General features: G+C 38.3%; 1 protein-coding gene across 1 annotated transcript; it reads right to left on the bottom strand.

Annotated features, from left to right (window-relative positions):
* Positions 1–16948: 16948 nt before the first annotated feature.
* LOC147640827 (uncharacterized) lies at positions 16949–18795 on the bottom strand. Its single transcript, XM_086815906.1, has one exon. It carries the CDS (start codon positions 18649–18651, stop codon positions 17203–17205), a length of 1449 nt encoding a protein of 482 aa, XP_086672032.1. The 5' UTR covers positions 18652–18795; the 3' UTR covers positions 16949–17202.
* Between the last annotated feature and the right edge of the window lie 726 nt (positions 18796–19521).

Raw genomic sequence — 19521 nt, 5'->3', positions numbered from 1 at the left:
GTACCAAAGCGAGACGGGGGGCTTGCCTGTGTATATCCAAATCTCCTTATCACCAGGTACTGACCCCATTTATAATAAGCGTGCATGTTCTAATTGACTGAAATGTTTTTTTTAGGCATGTCTTCGAAAGAGTTGAACATTGTCTACGAATCGGATGACGAGGCAGAAGAGTATTGTGCAGAAAAGTTGTTTATGTTCTTGTACAATGCACAAGCCCACGAGCGTTTGCATGAGTTGTCTTCAATGTTCAACAAGGAACTTTCTCTTGAGAATGTCATTAATTCTTATAGGATTGTTCTCGGTGATCGTGAGTAGGAGTATGAAGACACTGTTTCTGCCAATATCATTATGTCCGATGGGGTGAACGATATGTTCATCCATCTGATTTTGCAACAGACAAAATCATGAAGAGGAGGCTTAGCCGTTGTCTTGAAAAGATTCCCAGCTGCAACAATAGAGTAGAGGAGAAATGCCCAATACACTCAAAGAAGTGTCACTGCTCCAATTTAGTTATGGTTTTCTTTGTGTTCTGAGGACTCAGAGCCTGAGACAATGACTTTGGCAAGCACGTGCCAATCGAGGATGATGGGGTTGAGGAAGAGGTGGTTATAGACCCAGCAGAGGAGAGGGCAGAGGCCGAAAAGGAAACCTTTGAGGCTAATGCATCCCTTATCCCCTTTGATGTAGCACCGATTTCATTGGAAGATAATTGCTTGGCTGCCTTAGCAAATTTTAGTGAAGTAGACATGGGCTGGATAGAGGAAGGAGTTGATAATTATCTACTAGCTGATTCTGCAGTCCAGGACTTTGAGTACCTGCCTACTGGCAAGGAGATATTAAAGAAGATGTTCGATGAAGCTAGGACATATAAAACCCAATTGCCTTCTGAGGAGGAGGCTGCAACAATTGCCGACCGTCTTAGTTTGGTAGATATGGGCAAATTTTTGGCACCTACTACTGTGCATGAAGACCGTAAGTCCACGATCCCTTTGTGGACAAGATCCATGCTTGAGGGTGATGAAAATCAATAGGTAATAGAGCCGAAGATTTTTCAAACTATAAGAATTTGATTTACGTGTCGATTGTGTCAATTAAACATATAACATTGGTACCAGGTTTTTATATATGATGATGATTTCCTGAAGAGAGCAGGAGGCTCAAGATCATCCGGAGCTTCCACTTCAAAGTCAACAAGTCATCGAAAGGATGTTGCTCTCGCTCAATATATAAGACATTTGAATCATCAAAAGGTATGTGCAATTCACTACACTTGCTTAAAATTGACAACAGCAAGCAATGACATAAGTCATGAGATGATGATTACAATTTTAATATATTTCACAAGGAGTTCTCAAAAGACAATGCAAGATTCCTTTATTCGCATTCAAAGTATTGTCCAGGTTTTGTGGTGGACATGAAGTACCTTTAAATGATGCTGAGAAGGTGGTGCTTGTCGAGAAACAGTTTGCATTGCGGGTGTTTGGTCAGGGGTATGGTTGCCAAGCACTAAGATGCCGCTACTACCTGTCATATACATTGCATGCTATTGTAGTGGGAATTACAAACCTAGACACATTGCATCCAATATGGAAAAAGATATCTAATAAGGACAAAAAAAGCCGGTCAAAACTGTTGCCTCCAACGATGCAAATGCCAAAATTAGATCTCCCGGCAAATGAAGAGGAAGAAGAGGAAAAGGAAGACGAAGAAGGAAGACCATTGAAGAAGATCTAGCCCACCTCATCTAGACCACCTTCTCCCAACCCTGACTCTTGAGCGACGCCACAACTAATGGCGCTCTCTCTTGCAGTTGATTGATTCCAAGCGCATTATTGCTTTTCTTTATTAATCAATTGTATTGCACGTGTCAATGATGAGGACTTGAATGTGTCTTTTTGTTTTGCTTTGTGAATCAATTTCCTGTAAGTCCATTGATGTAACTCTAAAAGACTATTGGCTCGATTCTTGCCTCCACCATGTGCTTAAAGTAACTTGTTCTTGCCATGTAATGTGACTTCTCCATGCCTTGAGTTGACTATATTGACAATGAACCGTATGTCTTTACGAAATATGGTGTATGATTATATAGTATATGATGCAATCAATGACAAAATAGAAAAAAAATCAGATGTATGTATTAGTTGGTCTCACAGTATTGAGATTGCAGTAGTTTTTAAAGTTCTTACCATGTAATGAGTTACATGTTGATCACTCCATCCTGCAACGATGCCTCCCTCCAAGTCTCTAATATGTTTTCAAATAATTTTATCTCACTATTTCTCCAGCTCTTTTTCTCCATGAATGCAAAGATCTTGTCAAGTGAAATCCACACATCTGCCTTCCGATTTTGGATTGAACCTTCATTTCCAATGTCCATGTAGATCTTTCCATCGATTAAACATATTTTGTTTGTTTTTATCTCGACGGTCTTTGAGGCAGCATGACAAAAATCTTTTGGCTTTCACACTACCTATTGATGGTTTTTTGGTACTTTGCTGCCCCATTGTGACCGCTTGTCGTCCTCCTCAATTCTAACATGCCCCCAATGCAAGCCAATGTCTGATAGCACTTTTTCTATTGCTTTGATTGCTTTTAAAGATTCTTTTTTAGGCTTTAACATCCATGCAAAGCATATGTACAAATACACCAGCTTCTCTACAATTCTACATAGTGCATGCAGTGTGCATATGTGCACTCTGGATAGAGGAATATCAAGCACTACTTTGAAATATTTATCTTTTAAATGCCTGTCGTCGGGAGCTTTGTTCCATAGCATACGATCTAAAGTCTTGGCACTTGACATGCAATATAGACATGGAGTCTTTGCATTTACACCTTTGCTTATGCTATACATGCATTTTAGAGTCTTCAAATCACCTGCCATGTCCCATTCCACTTTATAGTCACCGAACCCAGGCACATGAAGGGCCCTTCCATTTCTTTGCTCACTAATTAGTGATGGAATTGTAGTTTGATAAAACACCCAATGTAAAATTTCAAAGTGTTCTTTATCCACCTATGTCATTAGAACGAAGCTCATGTTTAATACAAGTTTCGTGTTTAAATTATTTCAACGTAATACATAGTTATATTCAATGATAAAGAAGATACCTCAAAAGATCCAAGTGGCATTATGTTATTCTCCGATTGAACACTGAAATATCTTGCATCATCTTTTGTAATTGATCTGTCTAAGGCCCTGTTCATTAGAGTGATAGTAACCCTCTCCATTTTTCTGTTCTTTAAAATCTCACACTCATCCAGTTTCAAAACAAATTTCTGTTCTTTAAAATCTCACACTCATCCAGTTTCAAAACAAATTTTAGAACTCCGCATTCTTCTTGACTAATCTCAAAGAACTGAACTCCGTACCTTTGCAAAGCTTCAAGATCAAAGAAAATATTATTGTGCAAAGAGTACCTCTCTATCTTTAGCAACGAATGTTGCTTTAATATGTACTGGTGAACCAAGCTTCTCAAACACCTCTGAGTTCACATATTGGCGTGCACACTTTACTTACATTGGTTTTGGAAGTAGTAAACCTTTATGCTTCTTACTTTGACATTTCTCTCCTAGTGCCTTAAACAATATACTATATGCTTTTTGAGAGATGCCAGTCTCATCTAGCATTGCTTGCACCTGATTTGTATCGAGCTGGTTCTTGTTCATAAAAAAAGACACATGCTTCTCATTGATTTTTTGAAACTTCTTTTGATACAGCATCTCTTCCACTATTCCTTTTAGTACCAAATGACTGTAATTCACTCTAGCTTCGGAATGTACCTTGGACTCTAGATGAAGTAAAGATCTAAAAACAGAATAACATCAAATCTGATTACTTATGTCTAGTTTCAAACAAAGAATCTAATCTAAAAAGAGAAATATATATGAAACAAGAGTTAACATTACCTTACAGCCTATACTCGCTTCTTCATCCCTCCACTTCCAACTTTCATTTTCTCTATGTTGCAAAGTTGCCTTCTTCTTTTACGTGGCCCTAGTGTTGTGTCCTTTCTCCTTAAAGCATCAATCTTTTTCTCCAAGTCTTGAATTGTTTCTTTGTTTGCCATAAGCTTCTCTACATACAACCCATTTAGTTTTTTTATTTCAGAGTGTTCTCTATCTGTAGAAAATCCCTTTGTTGTTCTGCAACCATCACTTTTGTTTCCAAGTGTTGGGCATAACCTAGCAAACCTTGTCTACCATCACCTGTAAAATGTAGTAGGTTTGTAATGTTATAAAATGGAGGTGGTGCATTTGTGGATCAATCCTTGGGATACATTGACCCATCGGTCCACAAGTCCAAATGATGCTCTCCATTATTCCTCCTTTGCTCTTTTTTCTCATAACATAAAAAAAATCTCTTATTTCATTTCTTCAAAGGCTGGTACTCAGATTTTATGTCCACATGAAGATGGTAAGTATCATATGTTCTTTTACATGCACCATTTCTACTGCTGTTACTGAGAATTTGAGTGTCTCCATGTGTTGTTGAAGGTAGATTAATTGGAATCCCCAAATTTGGATTAATGTTCTTATTTGCAAAGCTAGTATTTTCTATCATCATAAAACATATTAAAGAATTGAAACAAGAATTAACTCGATTAGTAAGGATGTTTTTTTTTAAGTTTCACTAGGAAAACTCCCACGGTCGAGATGATGATTAAAGCTTTTCTTGAATCTATTAATGCATAACTACCTCAAATCTGTGAAATCTTGGTTCTAACAAGTTTTACGTGCATCCAACAAAGAATGCTGCCTCATGATGAAACCTCATTGAAAGAATATATACTTTTTAATATATTTAAACTAATTATTATAATAATAAAAAATGAGTCGAATTGCAAATTTGGATATGTTTTAAACCTTTTTTATTTTCTCTCTCTAAGCTGAGTTGGCACTTCTTATTTATTACAGGGCCCAAAATTGAGTCCACATTTCTCCTAATGCTTAAAGCTTATGCTCACACCATGTATGGGATATCAAAATCACATGTATGTGGCTACTATAAACTGCTCAATAAACCCTCAAAACAAGCCATAACTTCTTTCCCATAATGACACACCCATAATGACATAAGAACCTTGAGTAGCTTCCAATCATTATGCATCCAATTCCCAAGGGTATAAGGCTGTCCACAGTGAATTTACAGTAATTTTCAACAAGTTAATTCATTGTTCATGACCCTCATTGGACTTCCAAAATGCATCCGACAACCCTTTAAATTCTTCCAATGTAGAGGCGGGTTGCCAAGAAGCTTCTTCCTTAGGTAGCCCTCGCCATTTGATCAAGTACTCCACTAATGTATGGTTGCGAAGGATTCTTTCTCTTGTACCCAAAATCGCTTCCGGCACAAGCATTCCCTTCTCATCCACTAGAGGCAATTCATCTTGCACAAATACCTCTGGCCCAAGGTAAGCTTTGAGATGTGATACATGGAACACATCATGAAGCTTTGAGGTTGATGGAAGTGCCAATTGATAAGCAACTTCACCAACACGCCTCACCACCTTGTATGGCCCATAGTTGCAAACAATGAGCTTGCCTTTGAGAGAACCATATATTGTCTTGGGAATCCTCAAGAATACGCAATCACCTTCCATGAACTCCAATGGCCTCGAGCATTAGCATAATGCCTCATCCTTTCTTGAGCTTGCTTCATATTAGCTTTGTATTGTTGCAAGAGTGCATCTAACTTTTCCATCTTCTCTTTTGTATTAGGATACACTCCTTCTTGCTTTTGAACCATCATTGGCATATTCACTTTGAACCGTTAAAGTGCCTCAAAAGGTGACATGCCAATGCTCTCATGATGCCTACTATTATGAGCAAACTCGGCAAGTATTAACCACTCATCCCAAATACCTTGCATATCATGGCAATAGTGCCTTAAGTAAGTATCCACCCACTTGTTCACCCTCTCAGTTTGTCCATTGGTTTTAGAGTGATAGGTGGAGCTAGGTGTCAAAACAGCTCCCATGATCTCAAACAATGTCCTCCAAAATGAACTCATAAACTTCACATCTCGATCACTAACAATTTGTTATGGCACTCCATGCAACTTGAACACATGATCCACAAACTTTTGTAACCATAGATGCTGAAAATTTGACCTTGGAAGGAATAAAATGCGCTACTTTTGTCAAGCGGTCTACCACCACATATATACTATCCCATCCCCTCCTTGTATGAGGAAGCTCTGTGATGAAATCCATGGGAATGTGTGCCCATTTGCCATTGGGAATAGGCAAAGGCTGAAGCAAACCACCGAGCTTATGCGTGGGATCCTTGTTTTGTTGACAAAGCAAGCAACTTGTCACAAAAGTATACACATCTTTCCACATTCCCTTCCAATAAAAACTTTTTTGCACCTTCTCAAAGGTCTTAGACACCCCCATGTGCCCCGACAATGGAGAAGAATGCATCTCTTCTAAAACCCTCTCCTTATAGCTTGATGTAGGCACAAGATAGAATTTGCCTTTGTAGTAGACGAGTCCATTACGAAGTTCAAAATGTAGCAAATCATCATGGGATACTTGCTGTAATTTTTGCCACAATGGTGCCACTTCCTCATCCAATAGGTACTCTTCTTGGATATCCAAAATCCAATCTTTATGTACCTCCGATATTGCCAAGCATCTACATGCCTATATGTGTGACAATGCATCTACCATTCATAGCATTCTCTTTCCCGTTCATGTAAGAGATCTCAAAGTCGTAAATTTGCAATGTAGCCACCCACCTTCTTTGCTTGGGAGAGAGTCTAGGTTGAGACAAGAAGTATTAAAGCACTCTAGGATCACTCTTTTACAAAGAAATGACTCCCATACGAGTAATGATGCCACTTCTTTATTTCATGAAGTATTGCCAACATCTCTTGATCATAGACATGCATAACCATTTCCTTCTCATCAACATTTCGACTCTCAATAGCAATTACTCCATGTTCTTTGAAACAAAATAGCCCCAATGCCTCTTCCACATGCATCAGCTTGAACCACAAATGGCTTCAAGAAGTCCGGGCATACAAGTATAGGGGCTGATGTGAGCATCTCCTTGAGCTCTTGGAAGCTCTTATCGGCTATAGCATCCCAAAACAAAGCCTCTTTCTTAAGCTTGTTAGTGAGAGGTGCAGCAATATGAGCATACCTCTTAATGAACCTCCTATAAAATGATGACAAGCCTAAGAATCCCCTTAATTAAGTGGTATTTGTTGGCTTGAACCACAAATGGCTTCGAGAATTCTAGGCATACAAGTATAGGGATTGATGTGAGCATCTCCTTGAGCTCTTGGAAGCTCTTATCGGCTATAGCATCCCAAAAGAAAGCCTCTTTCTTAAGCTTGTTGGTGAGAGGTGCGGCAATATAAGCATACCTCTTAATGAACCTCCTATAAAATGATGACAAGCCCAAGAATCCCCTTAATTGAGTGGCATTTGTTGGCGTGGGCCAATTATTAACACACTCAACCTTCTTAGAGTCCACCATAATGCCTTCTTTGCTCACTATGTGTCCAAGATACTCAACCTTTTATGCCATAAATGTACATTTGCTCCTCTTTACATATAAGTTATTGGCTCTTAAAGCATCCAAAATAGCCATTATGTGCATCAAATGCTCCTTCTCCCCTTTGCTATATATTAAGATATCATTAAAGAATACAAGCACCCATTTGTAGAGGAAGGTCCAAGCACCTTGTTCATTAAAGCTTGAAATGTTGCTAGCGTATTGCACTACCCAAATGGCATAACCAAATAATGGTAGAGACCTCTCTCGGTCCGAAATGCCTTTTTGTACTCATCACCTTCCTTGATTCTCAATTGGTGATAACCCGATCTCAAATCAATCTTGGAGAAGAAACATGCACCTTTCAACTCATCAAGCAAGTCATCAATTCATGGAATGGGGAATCGATTATTGATTATATAGATTTATTCAAGTCCCTATAATCCACGCACATGCGAAAAGTGCCATCCTTTGTCTTGACCAAGAGTACGGGTGATGCAAAAGGTGATTGGCTACGAGTATCCCATCCCATGTCCATAAGCTCTTACACTTGCTTTGCCACTTCATCCTTCTCCACTTTTGACAATCTATAAGGTGTCTTGTTGAGCTTAGTATGCGGTTCAAGCTTTATCCCATGATCCACCTCCCTTTTTGGCAGCAAGCACTTTGGCATTTGGAACACATCCTCATACTCCTTCAACAATTCATTCATACCTTTATGTATAACTTAACCCTTTTGTTCATTGCCTTCTTCTTTGCAAAGCTGTAAAACATATATGCATCCCATCTTTTTTAGCTCCCTCTTGAGTTGTGTGGCATTGATCATCTTGATACTTGGCACATGAGTTCCGGTCAATGTAACCCACTGAGTTCGGTCAATGTAACCTCATGGTTTCCATGCATAAAACTCATATACCCTTGCTGTAACTTCATGTGAAACAACCCAAGAGTTGCCAACAAATCGCATACCAAAACAATGTCAATGGGACCCATATCCAATACAAGTAAATCAGCCTTGCAAAGTATAATCATTTGTGAGAATCAACCTCACATCCTTGCATACCATTGTGCAATCCATCTTTGCTCCATTAGCCATTTGAACCTCATGCCACAAAGATAAAGCTACGAGCTGTAATTTGAGATTGCACATGGATTTAGTGTTGATAAATCTTTGTGTGCTTCCACTATCAATCAAAACATGTGCCACCCTTCCATTAATGCATGCCTTCAACCTTAATGTATCGGCTCCTTTGCAACTAGCATAGGCATGACTTGAGATATTGCATAGGGTAGCTATATTTTCTTTGTCATGATAAGCACACATAGGCATTGGTAACCCATCATCATAGTCAACATCTCCCAAGTCCAATTGACCATGCCCATGGACAACACTTATGATAGTGTGAAAGGGGGCTCATGTATATAGGCCACATATACCATATTTTTGGTACATTTTGATAATCAAGAATACACAAGTCTTTTACTCTCTCTTATTTCTCTAAACCTAGGTTGATCTCCATAATCTAGGCTAATTCAAGGCTAATGAGGCTAAATCTAGGCTAATCTATTTGCCATGTCATATGAATAATAATCCCAAGGCCAATTGACCATGCCTATGGATAACACTTATGATAGTGTGAAAGGGGGGTCATGTATATAGGCCACATTTACCATATTTTTGATAGTCAAGAATACACGTCTTTTACTCTCTCTTATTTCTCTAAACCTAGGCTAATCTCCATAATATAGGCTAAGTCAAGGCTAATGAGGCTAAATCTAGGCTATCTACATCAAGTATGGTGAAGAGCGTCTATTTAACCCAAACATGGTTAACATCCCCCCTTACTACCCGATGTAGATTCTATTCACAGACTCTTGTTATGGCATTCAAAAGCCTATATCTACCATGTCTTCAAATGTTTTATGCATATACAATGGTAAGCATCAAAGATGATGGTAGTAGAGCATCATGACCTCCACTGTGGGGCCTTGATTTAGGTCGAATACAAGAATGTTGAGGTCAGAGACCTCATAAAAAATGTGCACTTGAGATCTATCAATCTTTCAGCCCCATGGCATTTTTAGTTAGTCATTCACTAACTTCAATTCTCAAGCTTAACACTAAGTATTCTCTATAGGTCGAATACAAGAATGTTAAGGTCAGAGGCCTCACAAAAAACATGCTCTTGAGATCTATAAATCTTTCAGCCATGGCATTCTTAGTTAGTTGTTCACTAACTTCAATTCTCAAGCTTAACACTAAGTATTTTGCATAGGTCGAATACAAGAATGTTGAGGTTAGAGGCCTCATTAAAAAAATGCTCTTGAGATCTATCAATCTTTCAGCCATGGCATTCTTAATTAGTCGTTCACTAACTTCAATTCTTAGGCTTAACACTAAGTATTCTCCATAGGCATCAGCACATCTACTCCACTAACTTCAATTCTTAGGCTTAACTTCAATTCTTAGGCTTAACACTAAGTATTCTCCATAGGCATCAGCACATCTACTCCATATGTCAACCGAAATGGTGTGTATTAGTTGTAACTTTGTAAGACATGCGATGGGCCCAAAGTGCAGTTGTCAGTTTATTTTCCCAGTCATTTACTAACCTCAATAGTCTTTCTTTCTTTTCTTTTCTTTTCATAACTAACCTCAATAGTCTTTCTTTCTTTTCTTTTCTTTTCTTTTTTTTAGGGGGGGGGGGGGACAATACTAAAGTGAAATGTTTCAAAAAGAAAGGCAGCTTTCTTTATAAAAATGAAGTGTTTCCTAAAAATAATGCTCTCAAGCATTGCTGATTACGGCGGCGTGTGAAGGCCATGGGCGACCGCGTTGGCGCATGTGAATCGGGCGTTTGTGTCCTACATACGCGCGTACCAAATTTGCGCGCCGCGGCAATCTTGCAAGCTGTAAAAGGAGCACCACCACCTTAAGGTCCTACCACTGTGTGCCCCAAAAAAGGCGTCAAGAAAAGAATAATTCTTAATAAACCTAGCTTTCATGCCCTCCATTTTTATTTGAGGATTTTTGGTGGATCTTCATCACATGTTCCAACCTTTACATGATACATCCATTTTTTTAAACTTTTCTAAGGTCTTTTTTAAATCCATCCTTCACCCTTATCCATCTGCCTTACGGTGTTCACACATCAAGTGGAAACCCATGTTCTCAGCAAGTATCCTAGTAACAAGGGCAGAACTCCCTAACCCATTCCTTGTGGATGGGGGAGTCTCCCCTATCCACCATCACAAGTTGCCCCCCACCCAGTCTTTTCATGCCACATCAATGTGTGAACACTCTTAGTTAACATTGATATGATTTCCTCCCTTTCCACCTACCACTCCTACACATGGAAGGCGAACATTGACTTTGACACCATGCTTAGTGTTAGATAACACTGATGATACAAAGGCACCAAAAAGGAGGAAAGGCAACAAGTTCCATCTCGGCTATTACGGATCGATGCTTACATAAAGGGGGGGGAAGGGGAGAAAAGGCGACACCTATGGGGTCCATATATATAGTCATAGATGTCCTTTTTTGGGTGTAGCGCACAAAGAGGCAGTGTGCAAAAGAATGTCATTCTATATGACATAAATGTTTATCGTGCTCCCTTATTTTTCTAATTAGTTCCATGCACAAGTGTAAACTTTCTTCTATTCTACCAAAAAGAACTGATTAGTGTCTTCCACAAATAAAAATTCCCTTATGCTCTTGTACTTTCACCTATGTTAACCTTAGAAGTTAGCTCATGTAAGCTTAATGTATACTTCAATTAACTAGACATTTATATACCCACATACACATATGGAAAAATCTTTACATTTGAAATGTCCCTATGAAATTCTACACATTCACATTTGTCAACATTCTTTTTTATCTATACAAGCTATTCATTAAATCAAAGCACAAACCTCAAACCTTCAAAAGTAGACCTCGATATGTTGATAATTGAAATTGGTTATTTTTCTTCTCTACTAAGTACCTTTTGCATGTCTTATTTTGATACATAAACATAATTGAAATTAGTTGTTTTGCTTATGTACTAATAAGTACTTTTTTGCATGTCTTATTGTGATAGATAAACACAATTGCTTTCTTGATTATAACGTGTGAGATTGAGTAGATTATTCCCACATAATTTACTTGAATTTGGTCACATGTTGATGCCAATTTTTTTCTACAATATTGAGTAGATTATTCCCACATACTTTACTTGAATTTGGTCACATGTTGATGCCAATTTTTTTCTACCCCATGATCAAGTTCTTGCCCATAAATATACCTTCTAGAAAGGCACATGGTGTGTAAATGACAATATGCATGCCACTTTAATCTTTTTATGCACAATTAAAAATGCCGTATCCTAGGGCAGACTTTCTCCCTTTCAAACTTTAAAATATCTTTTTATCCAAAAAAAGTGCTCATTGTAGGACATTAGGGATTTAAAATAAAATCTGCTATTGTCCCATAGAAGCAACATTACCATGTAACTCATGCCAAAATGGATATCATTATGAGTTATATCAAGGATATTGAAAGGGTTAGATATCATTTTCTAATAAAGTGTTTCTAATAAAGTGGATATCAATCTCAAAGTTACAACCATATTTGTTGGAAGTAAAAAATTAGAAATCACTGAAAATTTTGAAGGGTTTGTAAAAAAAATAAAGGATTGTTGGACATGTCATAACATCATTAATAAAAGATGAATATGTTTTTATCGCTACCCTTCCATAACCAGTGGTTCTCGTTACCCTTTTATAATATCTAGAAACAAGTCATTGTGTATATTAAAAGATGGCTTTTTCACCATAGATACACTTGCATGAAATTTCCATCAACAATTATCATGTGTATCATGTGAATCAACTATCAAGCATACAAAAGACCTTGGTTGTAGAAGTTGATAGAGATTACAATACAAGAATATAGGTTATGAGCGTAAAAAGGACATAACAAGCTAGCTTTATTACTAAGGTTAGATCCAACCATAGGAGGGTCACTTTATTACATGTGTAACATAGCACCTAAGTGCACTGAGAATTTTTTTTTAATCGGATAGATTTTTTTAAAGGGACCTACATGCAAGAGGGGATTAAACAAATAGTTGCTTTATGTAGTTAAGTTCTAAATTAAAATACAAACATATATACATACAAAGGGGTGGTAAATAAGTGCATAACAAAATGTAAATAATAAAAATTAGGGGGTATTTTAAGTACATGCTTGCATGCACACATTCAAGGCTTCTCATAGAGTGACCCCACTGAGGATCAAACATGCATGGGCAAGTGCTCAATGTGAGAATGGCCTATTATTATACTAGGTGTGCTATTAGGGTTTTATGCCTATATGAGTCAGTGGAGTGCTCACAATGAGGGGTTTCACTTGTGGGGTTGTCCAAGAGTGCTCATAATTCGAGGTGTTCACTTGGGGTGTTCCCAGAAGATTAGAAGCTTGTAATGCCTAGGTCTAGTGCTAGCTCTCAATAATTAGATGTTGGGATTTGATAGTATCGAAAATTGGGTTTGGTATTTGGTAAATGAGTCTAGCCTCATGCTTGGAGGGTGCTCTCTACGATGAATGTATCATTGGGTGGCAAGCTAGCTAGTTGCACTGGGATGTTTATTACAGTGATCATTGTAAATAAGCGGGGCACACATAATTGAGTTCTTGTTTTAGGTGGTATCCGAGTGACTATAACGCTCATATCCTACTTGCATTGTGTTTTATCATAGATATAAGCTCCTATTTAACTATTTGAATTGTTGTTGTGATATTTTGTTTGTTTGATATGTTAAGAACCTTTAGACATGTAGTTAATACCATCTTCAAAGACAAGAGTGATCAAAATTACCAAATTTTACTTGAATGGTATAGTTTTCCATACATTAATTGTATTATCTTCAAGGTTTACAGGGACTTCTATACAAATTACAAATACTAAGGTCCAACTTACAAATCAGAAGGTCCAAATTACAAGGTTTACATGGGCTTCTATACAAATTACAAGGTCCAACTTACATGCTTTTTTTATTTAAACAAGAAAAAGATTCACATTATAGGCCATTGTATATGTTTCCATGAATTTTTCACCTTTCCATTTTTGAAGGGTCAAACCAAATTGATACACCTTCTCAATTTTGAAGGGTCAAACTAAAGAAACATGTCAATGAAGATAACAATGAACATGTGCACAACACTTTCATGTTCTTTAAAGAAACATGCACCAATGAAGATTATGTGTCTAAAACACTTTCATGTTCTTGCTAAAAGAAGTAATTAGACACACCTCAAATTGAAACAAGTCATAATTGAGGACCTTAAATTTTTACAAGATAATTATGACACATCTCAAATTGACAAGAGCACCTTAAATGTTTACAAGATAGTTAAGGGTCACATTAACCACACTTGAGAAAGTTTGCTTCTTATGCAATTGTTGTAAGACAAACTAAGCAAGAAAGGACTTCCCCATAGCTCAATGAAAATATATCAACGCATGAAAAATAGAAAGGGAAAGAGAAAAAATCTTAGTGTGAGGGAGAGAGAGAGAGACAGAGGGAAAGAGGGCTCCTTATAAAGGTTTCTATTCGTATATGCTACCATGGACAGCTTTGTCAGCTTATTTTATTACTAGCATATAAACACCCTCCAAATTTACTAGATATAAAATCTAGTTTCTTTACCTGCCACATCTTATAATTGAGGATGTCAAGTACATAATATTCAACACTAGAAATGAAAGCACATGTAGTCACCCTCATGTACCATAATTTCTACATGCCTCATCTTTGGGAAGCACTGCATCAATGGGGTAATGGCCCCCATATAAAAAAAAGTAAAAATTTTGATGTGCCATAAATTCACATGCCTTTTCTTTTGGAAGCAAGGCGTCAATGGGGCAAAGGGCCCCATTATAAAACAAGTAGAAAAAATCAAAATGAGAGCTTTGTTGATTTGGAAGAATAAGAGATGTAAAAGAAAATGTATTACTTCTTTCGTTCAATCAGTGCAATATCTACAAAAGGATATTACGATGAAAAATGTAGAGACCAAAACTAGCTCACCATAGGGTATAAATAAAAGTCTTAGAGAAAAAATCCAACCAATTAACCTTATACATCTCAATAATTTTATCAATTTTTGTGAAAATAGTGTTCATCTATTCTTTATTATTATTACTAGGGAATTTCCCTATTCTCCTCGTCATCCACTGGGATACTTAAGGAGGACATTTTTCTATTGTCCCCGTCATCCTAGTAAGATCTATTAATTTAATAATGGATTTCCTTAATTAAGCATATAAACACCTCAATTAAGCATACTTTTTTTTAATGCAAAGAAATTTATATTAAGTATCAAAATAGATACAGCACCCTAAGGTGAACACTGGAGCTTATGGACTTTCCTAAGCAGTAGATCCACAATAGCTTTTATCTTCCCTCTCTCCCTAGTACTTGCTAGTACAAGACCTTCTACCACTAGATTCCTTACTCTCCCTATGGAGCTATAGTCACAGCTGGATCCCCTTTTTGGGAGTGTAAGGAGGTGTACCCTGTGTGGATAGCAGTCAGCAGAATCCTCAGTGTGACTGTGGAGTGCTTGACAAGATCAACTGGAAGCAAGCAGTCATTGGATGCAAGGGCAGGATGAACCCTGCCATATATCAAGTGTGGCAAACACTGAGAGGCTTGATACTAAGCAGGATATGGCAATTAAGCATACTTAAGGAGGTCATTTTTCTATTGTCCCCGTCATCCTAGTAAGATCTATTATTTTAATAATGGATTTCCTTAATTAAGCATATAAACACCTCACAAATAGCATGTTAGAATGAACCATTCTAGAATTGTCTCTCTATAAATAATTATCTAAGCGGGATTTTCCATAAATTTTACGTAAGGAGGGAAGTTTCCTATTATCCTCATCATCCTAGTAAGAATTAATGTATTATCCCTTTATTAAGCTTATAAACACCCCATCAAGCAGCACGGGAGATTGTCCTTGCCAGACTTGTCCTCGGATTGGACTTATTCTACAATTGTAGTGGCTCCATCGATGGATCTAACTTGATCCAATGATTGCAGTGCTACATCCGCATGGAAATATATAAGAAATTAAAACAAATCCTAGAATAAAATTTGAAATTTCTGAGCAAACAAACCCTAAAATTAAAATAAAAAAGTCATAATTAAAAGAGATTAGTGCGATTGCGATTGCGATTGTGATTGCTCAGTGAAGTGATCTCACCTATGACTAGATTTCGAAGCACACACAACTTAGGATATATGGAAAATAAACCCTAAATTTGTAGAAAAACTAGATTTCTAAGCGTACACAACTTAGGATTTATAGAAAATAAACGTGGTTTAATTTAGTAGCAAACAAACCACCCTAAAAATTTCCACTATAGAGTCGAAACGAGAATGGGGAAAAGGAGAATTCTACACATATTGGCTAGCATTCCTCATGGTGATTAAATGTGTGGGAGTTGGGGGAAAGCAAGTGTGAACAAGTTCAACAATATGCAATCCACAACAAAGCCACAAGCGACAACTAGGAGTTGCATGTTTGTGCCATGGAAGGGGGGGCATTTGGACACCACACCTTAAACTCAACCGATTTAATTTTTTTAGTGCATAAGTTAATCGGTTTTATAACTAAAACTTTAAAAAATTGAATCTTTTCCATGCAAAATTACAACCGGATCAATTTGAGTCATGAAAATTACACTAAAGGACTGTTTTTTTCTGACACTGCCCTCTTCACTCTAAATATAATTAAAAACAAATTATATCTTGTGCACTAGAACCTACATGAGTATTCCAAAATCCATTAGGTCGGTGTTTCCATGCTGGCAACCAACTCTCACAATTGTGAAATAGGTTGCACCATGGTTTTTGCTAGAAAGCAAACCACTTATTAATGATTTCCATGCTAAATGGGATTGAAATTACAATAGCAAAAGTAAATATTTTAAAATGTTGTTGTCAGAGCAATAGAAGGTTGTTAAGAGAGTAACGATGAAGAATAATAACTTCATCAACATTTCACATTTCAATAATCTGATGCAGATGCAACTATTGGAAAAAAAGTAGAAACCATGGTTAGGAGCTTGATGGATAGATTAGGCTTTCAGTTAAGCTAGCAACCAAGGTTCCACACTTTTAGAGTGTGGAACCCAGCCTAAGGGTGGACAGGGACGATAGACATTGGCTGTGTGTCCTAATGTCCTTCTAAAAGCGCTCTCCAACCTTAGAAGCTGAATCATACACAGAAACTGGAAATTAAGTCACATAACAAACAACCCCCTCTTCAACCCCTCAACCTCAGAAACTGAATGGAACCTAAGCATAAAACCTTTCTATGCAAACATCAAATATGTAATATAATAAGCTAGTAAAGTTGGCACTGAGGAAGACTAACAACTCGGTGAACAAACAATTTTCAAGTCCTGAATTTTACATCTTTGAGATAGAACCGGTTTGGCACATCCACCTGCCCCTTTAAACCCTTGCATCTACCTAGTATGGCTTGTATGCCTACTTCTACAAACTTCTTTACGAGAAGTAAAGCTGTAGATATGAGGTCTGTGAGTTACTGCATTTCTTCAGCATGATTTTTTAAGCTTATCCATCAAATGGAATCACCATCTTTATCATTAGGGGCTAAACCTCCCTCTAATTTTAAGCTATTCTAGCTGACTCCATCTTAGGAGCATGGTTAGCAAGGGCTCCATCAAAAGAGAACCACGAGTCCACAGCATTATATGATGATTTGGTATGCAAATCCTCCTCCATTAGCAAGCTCTCGAATGCTGTTGGGGCCTGCCTAAGAGTAAAGTTGTCAGCTTCTCTTATCATACCTTCAGATGATGCTTGTTTAAATTCCTCCTTGTACGTGGGATAATTTCCTCTTAGCTTACCACTATCACTGGGATCCCAGAGATTAGGCAATGACGCCAATGATGATGATGATGTACCATAATTGATAGGATTAGCTTGATGATTAGGAAGCATACACTTAAAATCATGAGGTAGATTGCCTTGAAGCACGTTGTTGGTGCTTCTTTCTTGACTGAAACCAAGCTCTGCTGTAAAATTGGCATCTGATAAAGGACCATGGGATCTCTGTAAAAAGGAAAAAGCATGCAAAGGGTCCTTAATGGGAGCGGGTTTGGGCCCAAGGAAGGAAGCTGAAGTGTCAAGAGTAGGCATGTTTAGAGAGCCATTAAAAGGGGGCCTAGTGGGATGGGGCTTCAAAAGGGGTACCCCAGGACTACCCAAAAACTGAGAGCCATACTGTTGGATGGAAGGAGGTGTGGATATGCCTGTTAGCTGCTGCACCATAGCTCTGAAATTGGAGGTGTCCGCAGAGAGGACAGCAATGGGGGCTTTGTTGTTGGCACGACTGCGTCTTTTGCTCGTTTTGGTACTGGCTGCTCCTGCTGACGCTTGGGAGGACAAGGCTATGGAGGCTGTTCTTGAAGCGAGAAGTGTATTGTTGGCTAGATTGGGGGCTTCTTCTGACTTTACTGAGGCTCTAAGGGATGAATTTGTGTTTCCAAAATCTTGGAGGTGTGGGTTATTAAGCTTTTTGTGGGTTTGATGCTGTTGAGATGCAAAGCTCTCTGTGGCTATGTTGGCCATGGTGCTAGTGTTGAAGGGGCTTTCTGGCGTCTCTTTGGATGCAGACAAGGGGGAAGCTGAGTTACTTGAAAGTGGGCTTTCTTTCTGATGAAGAAACCCATCAACAGTGCTCTGTTGAAGCAGCCCACTGGATTGCTTCTGCTGTTGCTGCTGCAGTGTCCTGATAACACAGAGGGCCTCAGAATTCTTGCTCTGCCAAGAAGTTCTCCCTTCCAAACACCGGCTCAAGGTTTCCGCAAGAGACTTCGAAGAAGAAGAAGAAGCAGCAGAAGCAGCAGGGTCTTTGCTAGAACTTAACTCACGGGTTAAAGCTTGGGTTAAAATCTGACTATCACGCTGAGAAGTGCTCAGGAACCAGTCATTCCCTCTAGGTAATAACTTGCTCTGCGAAGAGGATGAAGATGGAAGAGGTGTTTGCTCTTGGGCACGCCATACCTCTGAAGAAGAAGAAGCAGCAGCAGAAGGACCCACTACAGGAGGCGGCATGGTGGTTCAGAAAGAACACTCTATCAGAACAAGCGGCGAGATGGGTCACCGAATCAGCAACTTTGGGAGGCTTTCGTTGCGTGTAGGCGAAGAACTCGAGTGTGAATGAAGGTTCTGGCTATGGCGTCGGGGGCCTCTTCTTATGTGCAGAGATTGAGTCAACAGTCAATGGGAAAAAGGAGATGGTGACCTTTCCCGCGGACGACGACGGAGAAAATGGACAGTTATAATCCCTCCTGATAAACAGGCTAACCACATGGCGAATTGCTTCGTTTGGCTTAGTATTTCGTGGTGTTCAAGTTATAGTGTATATATTTTTCGATTAAGATAAGAAGATGGCCAAGCTGCATTCAATGAAAATGGCCAACATTATTTGATCAATTTATCAATTTCTTTACGCTCTTGCCTTTTTCCAACCAATCAAAATAGGAGTAATGCTTAAAAGTAATCAAGGTTAGATTAAGTACTAAAAAGTAAAAAATGTATGATATTTGTTCCCTATGCAAAGGCTCGAAAGTAATCGAGATTAAGTGTTAAAAAGTGAAAAATGCCAAGATTATAACTAAAATGTATGATATTTATTTGTTTCGAAAATATCGAAAAAATACACTATGAGCTTATTTTTCGACCTTTGTGGGACCACCATCACCCTTACCTACCTCACCCATAGCAACAACTCCCTCCCCTCCATACCACATATCATATGTCAATCTCCTTTGATTAATTTATAAAATTCTTTACCCCCACCACCATCACCCATACTCCCACCTACCTCACCCACACCTACAACTCCCCCAAACCCATAAGCCCCCCTTGTCACCATTGCCACACCTCGATGCACAATATGTCCCCAACCTTCTTTCCCTCGAA

This window comes from Cibotium barometz, chromosome 2 (assembly GCF_041138505.1).
Source record: "Cibotium barometz isolate CiBa-2024 chromosome 2, ASM4113850v1, whole genome shotgun sequence".
NCBI classification, from domain to species: domain Eukaryota; kingdom Viridiplantae; phylum Streptophyta; class Polypodiopsida; order Cyatheales; family Cibotiaceae; genus Cibotium; species Cibotium barometz.
This window is presented reverse-complemented; position numbering and strand designations above follow the sequence as displayed.